Source organism: Lineus longissimus, chromosome 4 (genome assembly GCF_910592395.1).
Source record: "Lineus longissimus chromosome 4, tnLinLong1.2, whole genome shotgun sequence".
Taxonomy (NCBI): domain Eukaryota; kingdom Metazoa; phylum Nemertea; class Pilidiophora; order Heteronemertea; family Lineidae; genus Lineus; species Lineus longissimus.
Genome location: NC_088311.1, coordinates 21,063,270 through 21,076,932, shown reverse-complemented (window position 1 = coordinate 21,076,932; position 13,663 = coordinate 21,063,270). Strand labels below are relative to the sequence as shown.

Here is a 13,663-nt window from a genome sequence, read left to right as displayed (position 1 = left end):
GAACGATATAGCCTGATACATGTTATCATATCAAAAGAAATAAAGACTACTGTTTTGTATTTTTCAGTCGGCGTTCTTGCCACATACGACGTTAGACTACGCTGTTCTGTAAACACGGCAATTAATTTATCTGTCACCATGTAGCCAGTTTGTGTTTCTCTCTGGAAAAAAAGTGTCTAGAGCCAGTAAGCTTATTCTCGCATCCCTATACGACTCATAATATTGTGTATAGGAAAGTTCCTCCCTGCCCCTTTCACTTCGTAAACGGCAGGTACATTTTAAAATTTACTACGGCCTGGGATTCTTAGAGAGCTTGCAGCACCCTCCCCAACTACTCTGTGGTCTGATTGCGAGGGTGGTTATCGTTCTCGGGCGACATGCGTGATGGGACAGAATGTCGTCACTCCGCTCTATGAAGTCAATGACGTCTCATGCTGCCACCTTCTTATACATGTTGAACTAAACATTTGCCCTGGTCGCTCCCCTTCTTGTCTGTTATGAATCTTGAACCGCGGGGCCGCCGTAAAAGTGGGGTTTCATGCCCCCCCCCCCAGGTCCCCGAAAAACTCGTTTCTCTTACAGACTTTGGTGGAAAAGTGGTGTACTGCGCCCCTCCTTCTCCACACCAATAATCATTGCTCACAGGCGCCGGCGTGCACACTCCGCGGGCACAGTGGATCGGACCCCCCCTCCTTCCCCACGCAGACACGCACCACCTTTACAAATGGAGCATATTGCTTCTGTTAAAGGCAGCATTATTGGGCTTGAGTTAAAGACACCATGAGATGATGGCTAGAGAGACCAAGCACAGATCACAGGACGATACTCAGTTCATGCAATCCTGTCCCAGATGGAGTTTGTCATCAGTCCCAATGTTCGGGCTGATGTGTCCACAAACACACATTTTTGCCAAGCCTAGGCCTATACTGGTTTGGTATAGTATAGATGTGCTATTGATTGTCTCTGTTCACAGCTGGTTGTGTCGTCAAAAAACAGATCGATAAAACAAATATACTCGTTACTGTTTAGAATAATGTTATGCAATGTGTGGCAGTTGGGTACGCTATGTCAGACAAGACTATGTTGGAACTGGGGATCGACTGTGATTATGAGGTGCCAAAGACAACCATCGACGTGTTCTTGTCCGGTCTGAATGGAACAGACAATAGGGTCCGAAACGACAACGACCAAAACGATTGAGTTGCCTCCAAGAGGTAGAAAACAGAACTATTCATTGATGATGTCACTGAATCAGTACGCAAGAAAAAAGTTCTTTAAATAAATCCTTATTTCGTGAAATCATCAGCTACACTTAGATTTTTTACTTCGAAATGAAAAATGATATGTATTTAAAAGATGATGATGTACTGTAATCTTGTTCATTTTATGAGTGATTAAATAACGAAACATACTTTGCGGTGGAAGACAAGGATGTGATTCGCCCAGAAGCCATATTATTTCAAAACAAAACCCAGGAAAAAGCTAAATACTTTGGAAATTTAGCCTTAAAACTCGCTGTTTTAAGCGTCGTGTATTGATTTTTAGGCAATAGATTGTTTACGAACAATCTAGCCAATATAGAGTGTCCATTTTGATATAGTTGATCCCTGTCTTCGGCGAAGAGAAGAAAACCATCGAACCAAAAATGAGGTTCACGGCTCCCGAAAAAAACAACCCGAATATGTATCGGTGTTGTTTCTGTGTTCACGTCCGAACTGGGGCGATTTTGCTGGGATTATGGCACATGGTAAGATATGCCTTGTTTTGTTGTTCTATTTCTTCATGAATTGGTTTGTAAACAGGACAAAATCTGACAAAGCTGGAAGCTTTTTCTTTGCCTATTTTACTTTTCCTTTCTTAACTCTTCAGTCTCGTTGACCCATGAGTATGACCGATCGTCGACAATGATAAATAGAAAACAGAAGACAAGACATCATTCAGTGGATATATTTATTGTCACACCAGTCTGAGGAAGATGACAAAGTACCAAGTGATATAGAGGGCCACAACAAAACTTCTACGAATGGGCCTTGAAGCAAACTCATTTATAGTTGATCTTTAAACTTTCAGGCAATGCATCTGATTGTCCTCTCACTGTTCGGTGTGATGATGATTCACCCAGAGATTCTCCAGTCGAACAGGACTGTAGCTGTCACCTCGGACACCGTCAACATCTACCTGAATGAGTATGACAAGAATGATGACGCCTACATGAACTGGTTCCAGGATAGGAAGTGGACAACTGGTATGTCCAGTTCTGTTTATTGCACGAATCCTTGCATTGGTATTTGATGACAAAGGCTTCTGCAGTAAATGATCCCATGGGCATGGTGGTGATGGGAGGGCTTGAATTTAACCAGTACAACCACTGCCATGGCAGTCAGTTCCCTCCAAAATAGCCATCGTACCCTCAATCTTCTTTCCATTTTCCAGTACCCAAGGCCAAAATGGCCCTAAAATGGGTGCCCCAGCATTCCAAGAATTTTAGAAGGAGTATTTGCAAACAAAGTTATAACCTACAAGCGTGTGTGTGGGGTGTGGGGGATCTCTTTCATACTAATATTTTATTGATATTTTTCAGAGGACAAATATGTTGGCCTGTTGATCACTCTGTGTTCATTCCTGCTCACAGCCTTGTTGGTTTACGGAGCACTGAAGGTAATGAAATTATAAGTTGAAGGACTGGTTGTAATTGCATCCGTCTGCCCTGTCGTGTCATGTTTCCCCGTCATTCTCAGTACGATTCTGTGTTTCATGTACTTATCTAAAGTATTATCAACCATTGCCAACCAGCAGCCCAGTTCAATGGTAAATGGAGCATCAGCTCAACAATTTAGCTGTGTAATATCTGGTTCTTTGTTTTGTTTTAATTGCCAGGGTGTGAATAAGAGGATGTAGCACTGTCGATTTCAAAATTGGTCTCAGATCCTTGACAAGGATGCCTACGACGAGGATATAGGGCACCTAGATGTTCTGGACATTTCTTGCATTTATGAGTGTTGTCAGCATTCTGCTAGCTAGCCTCAGTGATCCTCGTTGATCCTTGGGAAAGAAATAACCTTGTGGGTGAAAAATGAAGAGTTTGATTGACCTGGTGTGGTTGTGCCATGGAGGAGAGAACCTGCTGTTTCATCTGACCACTGCTCGACTGATCAGATAAGTTAGATGACCTGGCTGGCAGTTTGTTGATTAGTCACGGAGAGTTCATCAAATTATAGATTTTAATGCAGATGTGTTTGGACTTTCAGGCCAAGCCAGGTTACCTGATGCCATTCTTCTGCCTGCAAGTGTTTGACTTCTGCATCACTTGTCTCAGTGTGGTGTGCTATTTCTCCTACATGCCCAACATTAAGCAATGGATCAGAGAGCAGGTGAGCATATTGTCTTGTTTAGTAAAAAATGCATATTTGGGTAAAAGATCCTGGTGCATTGGTGCTCCAGATGACCTGCATGATGTTATTGATTTGACAAGGATTGTACGGTAATTTGCTTTAATCAGAGGAGATTCGAGTCAAGTCTGATTGAGAAGGTGGAGGCAATAGACACTTGGACATTTTTTGGTTTACACTGGTGGTCGTTTCCATGAAAATGACACACACCACTGCTGTGCCGGCACCCAAGAGACTTGCTTTTGTTGATAGATTTGCGATGATTGAAACGCTACACCTACCTTGTAGTACTATTCTAATATGAGACACCCAGTGGACACATAACCTTGAATTAACACGCAGCGATCGGGAATCATCATACATCATACCCCTTTAACCACTGCTGCCCTCGTATTGGAACCTTTGGCGTATGAACAAAGTCATTTCTAACGGTGTTGTTGTGTGTTACAGGACAACCTACCATTTAAGGAGGAGCTGCTGAACTTCGACGCTCAATGGCTCATGTTGATAGTCATTATGGTGTTTGTCCTACTGATGTCCATGAAGGTAAGCTCCTTTAATTAAGTGAGAATGTCATTCAACTCCTTTGCGTCTCTTTCTCATTCACTCCTTCAGACCAGCCACTTGTGTTGATGCGACCTGCTTAGACTTGTTTTCTGAGGGATTCACTGACTGACTGAAAAGTTTTGAACAGTTTTAGCTTATTGTCGGTGGAAGTAGCGCAGTACAAGTAAACTTTTTTATTTACTTACTCTGGTATGTTCCATTTCAGGCTTACTTTATTGGCGTTGTCTGGGCTTGCTACAAATACTTAAGCAGGAGAAACATTGAACAGGCTGTCACCACATACATGGATGGCGAACATGGAACCGATTCTGAGGTAAACAGTGCCAGATTCCTTATCAGCTAACCCTGTGTTGTGATGGAACTGTGCCATTCCTTCTCATCATTTGGGAGGGGGGGGGGCATTGTTCATGAATATGACGTCTGTATTTACTTCTTCCTTTGTATCACAATGCATCAGTTGCACTTGTCACCACAGTGAGACCATTTATGTTCTTTGGAGCTTAACATCAGCGTTTGTCTTCTCTGACTGTGGTCTTGGGTTCGGTTCTGGCTTTGAGTACTTCACCAGATAGAGAGGAGACTTTCCCCGAAGACGTCAGTACCAATCTGTGTAGTCGGTTTCTCCCAAATGACATCACAATCACCTATTAGTGTTTGGAAAAGTCTGTAATTAGGTTGGTTTCGCAGGCGCACGGATAGAGTAACGTGAACACTTAGCAGCGGTGACGTCATCACTATTTGCGGTGTCGTGACGTCGTACGCAACGTCCCTACGCGTAAACGGAGGGAAAGACGGAAAGTGGGCTCGATACACGTAAACGCAAACGGACAGCAAATTTGACGAGTTTTCACTGACACAGAAGTCGTACATCCCGAGCAGCACCTGTAATAGTTATTAGGAATATTGTGCTGTAAATAACTGGCTTTTGTAGTCGATATCGCCTATCCATGCAGGCAAAAACAGATAATGAAGTCGGGTTGCCACCTAGACTTAAATGTAATCGTTTTCTCGTGCTCAGCGAAACCGCAGAAATGACGCAGCAGTAAATAAAACGGTTACGTCTAGCTAAACGTTCACGTCGCGCTATCCGTGCGCCTGCGAAACCACCCTATTGTGACCTAGTTCGCACTCAGTTCTCAACTCAATACCGGGTATTTTAAAAAGCCTTCTGCTCTGATATTCATGTGGTCTGTATTTCCTTTTCAGATGCTTCTACCCCCCAAGTACGAAGATGCGATCAAGTATCCAGTACAGATGTCTCACCTTCCACCTCCTCCACCCTACACAGCTGCTAATTAAGACGACCAATCAAGACGTTTATCACCAGCACTCAGACGTGCATCAATTCCTAGTTTAAAGTATTTATCTTTATTTCAATAATTAATTGTATTAGAATTAAATTTGATAATTATGTGACCTTGCTGAAAATGATTTCAAACGTTTTGAAAACTCTGATGGAGATTTTGACCCTCTTACAAAAGTGTGGGTCAAAGATCTCCCTCATCTTTCTGAAAGATTATGCCGCACTTTACAGAAAGAATATAATCTATTGTAGATTGAAAGTTTTATGCCTCTTCATGTCAAATGTTCAGCAACATACTTTATGTTCCCTGGTTTTTTTTTTTTTGGAGGTGGGTTAGTGATAGGTGAGAAATATTTATTTCATACCCCATTTACCAGGTTTTGTCCAATACTTTCAACTAAATGTGGTTCAGAGAGAATATTTGCTGTAGACTTGAAGTGATTTAATCTACTGAAAGTTTAGGAGGGTTTGAAGGTTTGGAAGTAATAATGATGGCGAATTCCAACCGTCTGTGGCCACTGTTCCTGTAGGTGAAGTCCTTTTTTGTCTGTGATAGGTAAGAGTTTTGAAACAAGGAACTAGAGGTATATTCTTAGGTTATGAATACTCTCTGTTCCTCTCTGTAAGTCAACTTTTTGAGTGAGGAGGGGGGAGCGTATTTAAAATTCTTGTATGCTGGTTGTTGCTCCTTTGTTGGCAGTTGTTCAATAATAATCTGCGGGTTATAAATAAGTAAGGAGAATCATAATATTTTTAAGTAGCCTAGTCATTGGAATAGAGGTGTTACTGTGTGTGAAATAAATTGAAATGAACAATTGAGCTAGGATTAGGGGTGTTGGGTGACTTTTAACTTCTTCATTTCATTCTCAATGCACGTGTTATTGTCATATAGAAAAGTGATGTTATTCCAAGAATTTTGCAAGATTTCTGTTGCTTTCGATAGACCATGTTATTCGCCTTTAGACTGCATGTTAAGCGCCCTGTCAAAGTAGGTGCATGTTGCGTATGAAGAAATGGAAGAAATAAAGGGAAAGTGGAGAAAAAATATTTTACCTTGAATATCTCGAGGAAGTATAATTTGTCCTACGCCATACAATGGGTAATTTGTGCATGATCAGTTTGTGGAATTAGCTGAGTGTCTGCATTTGACCCCGTGCGCCTACTTTTGTCAGAGCACGTCACATATAGATTCATTGTATTGATAAGATTAACATAGATCAGGTAGTAACGTATATTATTGTCACAGTAATGGTTGTTTGTTGAAATTCATTTCAACTTCATTGTACTAGTGCTCTTTAAAGATAGTATTTTGCATCTCATGCTGTGTTACCATATTCTAGGGCCTAGATTCTAAGTTGTGGGATTTCATAATTATCATTTCCAGTTTTATTGTTATGCAGGGTGTTGGGAATTTTACTATCAAATTCTACATTTTTAGGACAGCTAAAAAAATTATTTCCCTGCAAGATCTTGTATCAGTTTCTGTGATTTTGAACTTTGGAGACATTTTAGTGTTACTTCATCTTTTCAAGATAAATTATCTAAAATTGAAGAACACTGTCAACATGACATGTGTGATCAAGCCAAGTTCTTATGATAATCAAGAGTGCTTTGTGGTTTATTAAACAGCACAAGCAATTGTGTAATTAAAAAATGGTCAGAAAACAGAGAGTGAAAGAAATAACATGTCCAAAACGAAGAAACTTTGCCAAAAAAAAGTTCTTTCAATCCTTAAAAATGGCACTGTTAAAATATTTCCATGTTTTGTTCTTCTTTTCCTTTTATTTTCACTTCTTATCCATGTTTGATCACTTTTTAAGCCACATTCATCATTTCATCAAGTGTTGTGTTGGGCACCAGTCTCCCTCAGTTGATTGTATAACACTTCTGTGACTAGTATCCGGTCTTGGCTAAAAATCTGAGAAATTGTTGATGGTGTGCCCATCCAGATAATATTTGTCATTGTCAAAACTAGTCCAGAAATTTTGTCCTATGAACTGAGCCAACGCTAACAGCACATATGAATGGTACCAGACAGAATCACTGTGTTCAGTCATCTATGTCTAATAGTTCTAAGATTGGTGTAGTGTGGAGCACCAGTGGCCGTGCATATAATTTGAAAATCATTCATTCATTATTGTTCGTGATTTGACTTACAAATACATATAAAGCATAGTTATGAATAAATGTAACTCCGTGTGTCTTGCGCTGTGGTAAGTTCTGATATTTATTTACAAAATTTACCCCCTGAATTTTGACTGAAATGTGTTTATTTCCCATTTTATAGATATCTAACATTTCTGTATTCCCTGATCATTGATTTGAATGACCAGATGATCAAGATCCTTGAAAAAGATTTTTCTCCTTTTGAAAGCACTTTGTATTTTTCAGCGTTGTGGTTCTCCTGTAAATTTGCTGGATGCCCTTCTCTTTCCCTTTCAATTCATTGGAAATGTGTAAAAAGCGTGACTTAAATGCCTATGTCCAGTCTCTCTGCTTGGTGTCCACCAAAATAAACACTGTTCTTAAATCATCTTGTGGTTGATTTTGTGATTGATAGATTACCTTTAGCCTCAGCTTCAGACGAGAACACACACACGGAAGGAAGGAAGAGAGAACATGAGCTACTGATTTCCTCAGGATGGTGAGAGACTGGTTGGTTACCATCCCCAGGTTACCATCCTGGCCCTCAACTTTTTGAAAGCGCAAAAAGTATTGTATGCTCCGTCAAAAGTTCATTTTACGGAATCTGAATGAAGTCATATAAACCTCGGGGAGCCTGGATAGCTCCATGATCAGGTCACAAAAATGTTTCGAGTCTGTCAAGATGTCCACTGCTGTCAGTTGGCTGTTGGATACTTCATCCAACTTTTGACGCAGTGGCTCTGTGATTGCTCTCTTCTTATTTGTGGATGGGTGTCAAGACCACAGCAGAACTGAAGCCATATGGATTCTATCAACATGGGTTTATTTTCTGAAACACCAACAACGAAACGGACTTTGGTACTTGTATCGTGCGCGTGTCGCAAAATTCCAGGAAGTAAATAGATTATATTTTTTTCCATCAAAACTAGATTTTATTGTCATGTTTTACGCGTGAAGACTGAAGTGATGATGAGCAGCCGTCTGTTTCGCGTCGGATCGTTGATGCATCAAACCAGAAGGTGATGAGGTCATCAAACTGTGTGACAGTGATTGTGAACAGTAGGAAGGATAGTTGGTATAGGCCTATGAGTTGGCCTACACAGAAATTATTGACCTTCAAGTTCAATTCATGACCTTTCCTTAGATTAGAATATAGGCCATTTTTTCAGATACGCTGGTACCACGTCGGAACGGCAAAACAAACTACTTTTACAATAGATCGTCACGGTAAACGAAGCCAGACAATGGCTCGAGGCATTGTGAGTGAATCATTGTCTGGCATCTATCTGATGCTTAACCAATGATGTGCAGCTGTTTTTGTGACAAAATCGCATCCAAGTTCCATTCTAAAATATCCTGTAAGTCACGAGATAGGCAGGAGAGTAAATCTCCACGTATCCAAGTGAAATCAATGACTATCGTCATTGATATTGTTGCGTCACGTCATCCCTGTTGTCAGTGTTGAGATATGAGTATGTGCCTGCAGCCAACAGTAATGACGACTTGACGTCAGAATGATGTCATTTTGTAAACAAAGATAATCATCTATAATCAGGCTGGCCTGCTCTCCTGGCATGGTTTGATTACAAGTACAAAGTTACTTTAATACTAATAGTGATCAGTCATCATCCCATAGTCCCATTTCTTGAACCCTGCTCACTCTCTTTCTTGAACAGAATGACAACCCAAGCAAATAAATTCCTGACGATGGCAGTGGACTTCAAGGAAGAGAATGGAAAAGAGTATGCCGAGATTAAAATGCCAGGATTTTCATTTACAGACTTTGATAGAACAGGTAATCTTTTCGCATTCTCTACACTATTTAATACTACAAATGTATGACTCTCTCAGTCGCCTCAACAGCATGTAGTGAAAAACATTAGGTGCATTCAATGCATGGATTTGGCCATGACAATCAACATTACCTACAAGCTCGCCCTCAGGTTGAAGCTAAATGAAATGTACATCACTTGGTATAGACTTTGGCCACCATGTTGTTATCCTGGACGCCAGGCCACATCAACAAAGAATCATGTTTACAGGCTGATGGCATAATTCTATCATTCCAACCAGTGTTTCATTTAATTCACCTTCCACCTGAGAGTGGATTTGCTGGTGATGTTGATTGTTATGGTAAAATCCCAAGTATTTATTTAATCAAGAATTAACAAAGACTAGTCTTTATTCATTCTTGGTTTTATTTGGTCATTCCTGAAAATGGTAATCTTAGCTCCATATGATGTGGATGCCAGGAAATTTGGTTAAAATAAATCAAACCTTAGTCGCTCTCTTTGAATGTTCATCCCTGTATGTCTTGCTTCTTTATACACATATTCGGACCAAAATTGGGGAAAGGGAATGCACAAAATTGTACTGCAGATAGATGTGCTTGTTACAACATTTAGTTAAGAGTATCCATTGCATGCATGCTGACCGAAATTTTCAATGGCTGCTTACTTTAAAACTAATGTGTTAGAATCAAACAATGGACAACTAATTGAAATATGCCTGTGCAATTCCAATACAGTCAGGCAGGGGCCTCAAAAGAACAGTTTTTAAGCCACAAATGTTCCTGCTTACAATTGAGTACATGTAAAACTTCCGCTGCATCAATGCCCTCATGCTTGGTAGCAGGTCTTTCATGTCATTTGAACAAGTACAAATCACTGAACTTGGCACTTGCCAAACACTTGTTGTAACAGGGCACATCTCTCTTTGTAGGTAAACTGGGACTGCAGTCTCTTATGGAGTCATGTGAAGGGTTCTGTACAGCTAAAGCAGCTGTGTTGAAGTGTCCTGATCCTTGGAGGGTCGCTCAAGAAGGGTTACTCTGGTTCGAGATGAATTGGAACTGTCGGTTTGAAGAACGCTTCTTCCAACTCCACAGAAAAGAAGTTATGGCACCTCTGATTATTAAATCGTACAATGGAAAGATCGGTCGGACATCATTCATCATGATAAATGATGTCTTTGATGTGGATCGAGGAAGTAAAATAATGACATCTAACAACTGGTTCTGTATGGTGGATAAAGATTCTTACCAACCAAAAGAACTGCCTGATTGGTTCAGGGAAGCAATACAGAAACATCAGACAGATTGCAGCCAAGAGAGATTTTCTCCACAGGAGCCCCCAAGTGGGGCATTTTTGTACCAAAGTATGACAGCGCCTAGCGATGCTGATTACAATGGTCACGTCAATCAGGCCTCTTTCGGCCGTATGATGATGGATTGTGCTGTAGAGGCATCTCTCTCTGGCTTCTATGAACAATATGAGAGAGACTTTGCAGAATATGTTTTGAATGAAGTCAATTGTCTTTATTTAGCCGAGGTCAAGGTGGGTGATGTTGTTGTCACCAAAACTTGGGAAGACAGTGAGGACAATAAGATCATTTACTTTTCAATGGAAAATGCCAAGAATAATGTAAAGGTCTTCTGGGGAAGGTTGACAACCCATGGCCATCAATCTGACATTGTTCAGTAGACAAGTCATCCGGCCTGACTTTATTAAATAATCTCATATTGAACCTCAACCTTGTTGTGAAGAGTCAGGAATTTTAGTTATGATCAATGGACTCTACTTCAAGGAGGTATAGCCCTGGGGTTTTTTTGTACCGGTGCAAAGTCATTTATTTCTTCTCTGTAAGCTGTTAATTTTCTTGCTTCTTCAGGAAATGTTGCCCCATGGAATCTACAGAAAATATTTGCTGGAGTCCGAAAGGTTGCCCTTGACATGATAAACCCCAACACCAACGAGCCTTTTCTGCAAATAAGCAAATTTTGGAAGGAACACTTTGTGTTCTATGTATCTTGCTCAATTGACTGGGAAAGGGATTTCTACACTAAAGGGAACTTGTTGAGTAACCTAAGACAGGTCATACTTCCAGGGTATGTTGGGACATCGTCATATAACTCTTTGAATAAGATGTACCACCAGTCCTCGGGAAAGTTATTAGCTTCCTCAGTCAGCCAGTTAGTGTTAGTGAGTCGACAGACTCGGAAACCTGTTGCATTGCCTGAATGGTGGAGGGAACTGTACAAAGGCATGATGCCAGAGGTGGACTCGCTCCAAATCAAAATCCTGGAGACGCCAGGACATACGATATGCTATCCACTGCGAGTATCGTGGAGTGATGCTGATGGGTACCGCCATACTAACATGTCGGTTTACATCCGCTTCTGCATGGATGCTGCGGCTACTGCGTCTCTTGGTGGAAAGTATAAGAATTTCTCCGGTGACATTGCGAATATTCCAATGAAAAGAATTGTCTCTGTGTATAAGGGTGAAAGCCGGCCTGGTGATGACTTAATTGTCAAATCATGGGAACAGGATGGAAGAGATGACACGATTCACTTCCAGATATTTCAAGGTGATCAGCTGTTGTTTCAGACGACTGCTCTGTATTTCCGTGACATGCCGCTTATTAAACCAGGTATCGATGATGGTATGGAACACGAACCGAAAGTAAATCCAATTTATCCAAAAGATCACTTTCACTCGAAATACTAGACCAGTTCAAATTGTCCAATGTAAAATTTGTGGTCAAATCTCTTTTGGGACTAAACAAATGTTGTTACACACAGAAAGGGGTCTCCTGATTACAGAGATCAAATTCTAATCACTGCTTATTACTTTTAATCAATAATAATCTTTCTACTGTATCGAGTTGCCATCAAATGTGCAAGGATTTTATTCAGTAATTATGCATTTAAATTATGAAATAAATCATTGTTTATACTCTGTTGAGGGGTTAATTAAAACAGTTTTGTTTACTAATTGTTTGAAGGATACTTTACTGCTTACTGTCTTGCTGTTTCATGTTCTTGCTGGGTTGTTGAAGTTGTGACTTCGTCTATGTGGACCGGAGCCTTGACCCGCCCAGCAGAAGACAGAAGAGCATGGTGCGTACCGCTTGGTTGATATTCACTCCTGACGCATTGGACTGGCCGCCCCCTGTGGCCCGGAGATCCAATTAGGATGACGCAATGGACTCCCCCGGGAGTCGAGTTGATAATGCAGAGTTGCCCATATGGCTGCTTGGGATAGGACTCCTGGGGTAGTCCATTGCGTCATCCTAATGCACAAGGTGGTCCGCTGCATCCGACGTGTACACTGGAGAAGACGATGATGATACCAGTATAATTAGCTTACTTCTCCCTCCCCTCCCACAGACACGGGCTCACATGTGCAAAGTGAGGTTCATGGACGTACCAAGTGATCTTTATCGAAGGCATAGGTTCCTGTGTGTGGATAATTTGGCCCGTGATTCATGATTAGATCTCCTCGCCGTAAGGTCACTGTCTGTCATAAATTGTGGTTTCTTTAGTGATGTAGGGCAGGCTGGAGCTATGTTGACTCTGTTTAGTGTTTCAGGTTTTGTTGTTTCCAAACTGGTTTTGACATACATGACTTGAGTTAAAAACATTGCTTGTAAGGTGCATGGTTGTGACAGTGTCTTTGGCCAAAGCTGGTTTCATTTCCTGTCCTCAGTATAAATTAGTTGTGATGTTGACTTTGGTTGAAGCCAGGTTATATAATCTGTTTCTACTCTCCAGGTTTGTTTTAACTGTCTTCCTGCAGCTTGTTGTGAATGTGCTTTGCATTTATTTGTCTGCTTTACCAAACTGGTTGTGACATGGACTTTGGCAAAAACATTGTGTATTGCAAGGTGGTTGTGACAATGTCTTTGGCCTAAGTTTATTGTTGGTTGTGACTGACCATTAATACTATACTTAGGGTTTGTATGTCTACATGCAGGTACTTGGTTGGTTGTGACAGTGACTTTGGCTGAAACCACCATTTGCCGGCTTTTCGGGAACATTAATCTGCATACCCTTTCTATGGGAGTGACCCGCCTGCCCCTTGGGGGTTTGTATGTCTCCTGTAACCAGGTTGGTTGTGACTGACCTTTGCTAGAGTTTGGTTGACCTACTGACACCAGGTTGGTTTGACTGACCTTTGCTGAAGCTGCTGTACCAGAAAGGTTGTGACAGTGACCTTTGCCACTACTTCTGCTAATTGTTTGTCAAGTGTTACCTAGGTTGCTTTGTGACAATACTAGTAGTTTGGGTTGAGTTGAAGTTTGGGTTGTGCCTTGTCCCCGTAGTTGTGGACTGTTGCTTTGGCTAAAGCCTACACAGTTTGATTGTGAGCATGAGTTTGGGTGAATGTTTGTTTGTCCTCTGTTACTATATTGGTTGTGACAGTGTCTTCGACCAAACTTGGTTTGTCTGCTGTCTCCGGGTTCACCAGTCCAGGTT

General features: G+C 41.1%; 2 protein-coding genes across 3 annotated transcripts; both read left to right on the top strand.

Annotated features, from left to right (window-relative positions):
• Positions 1 to 1,429: 1,429 nt before the first annotated feature.
• On the top strand, positions 1,430 to 7,792 carry LOC135486645 (lysosomal-associated transmembrane protein 4A-like). Its single transcript, XM_064769601.1, has 7 exons — positions 1,430 to 1,747; positions 2,071 to 2,245; positions 2,582 to 2,658; positions 3,249 to 3,371; positions 3,840 to 3,935; positions 4,162 to 4,269; positions 5,163 to 7,792. Exons 1-7 carry the CDS (start codon positions 1,646 to 1,648, stop codon positions 5,253 to 5,255), a joined length of 774 nt encoding a protein of 257 aa, XP_064625671.1. The 5' UTR covers positions 1,430 to 1,645; the 3' UTR covers positions 5,256 to 7,792.
• Positions 7,793 to 8,255: 463 nt separating this feature from the next.
• LOC135487023 (uncharacterized) lies at positions 8,256 to 12,155 on the top strand. Of its 2 annotated transcripts, none has more exons than XM_064770281.1 (4): positions 8,256 to 8,423; positions 9,081 to 9,199; positions 10,126 to 10,560; positions 11,074 to 12,155. In XM_064770281.1, exons 1-4 carry the CDS (start codon positions 8,371 to 8,373, stop codon positions 11,910 to 11,912), a joined length of 1,446 nt encoding a protein of 481 aa, XP_064626351.1. In that variant the 5' UTR covers positions 8,256 to 8,370; the 3' UTR covers positions 11,913 to 12,155. The 2 variants fall into 2 exon arrangements, with proteins under 2 accessions (XP_064626351.1, XP_064626352.1); XM_064770282.1 differs by lacking the exon at positions 8,256 to 8,423 and adding an exon at positions 8,494 to 8,762.
• The last annotated feature ends 1,508 nt before the right edge of the window (positions 12,156 to 13,663 follow it).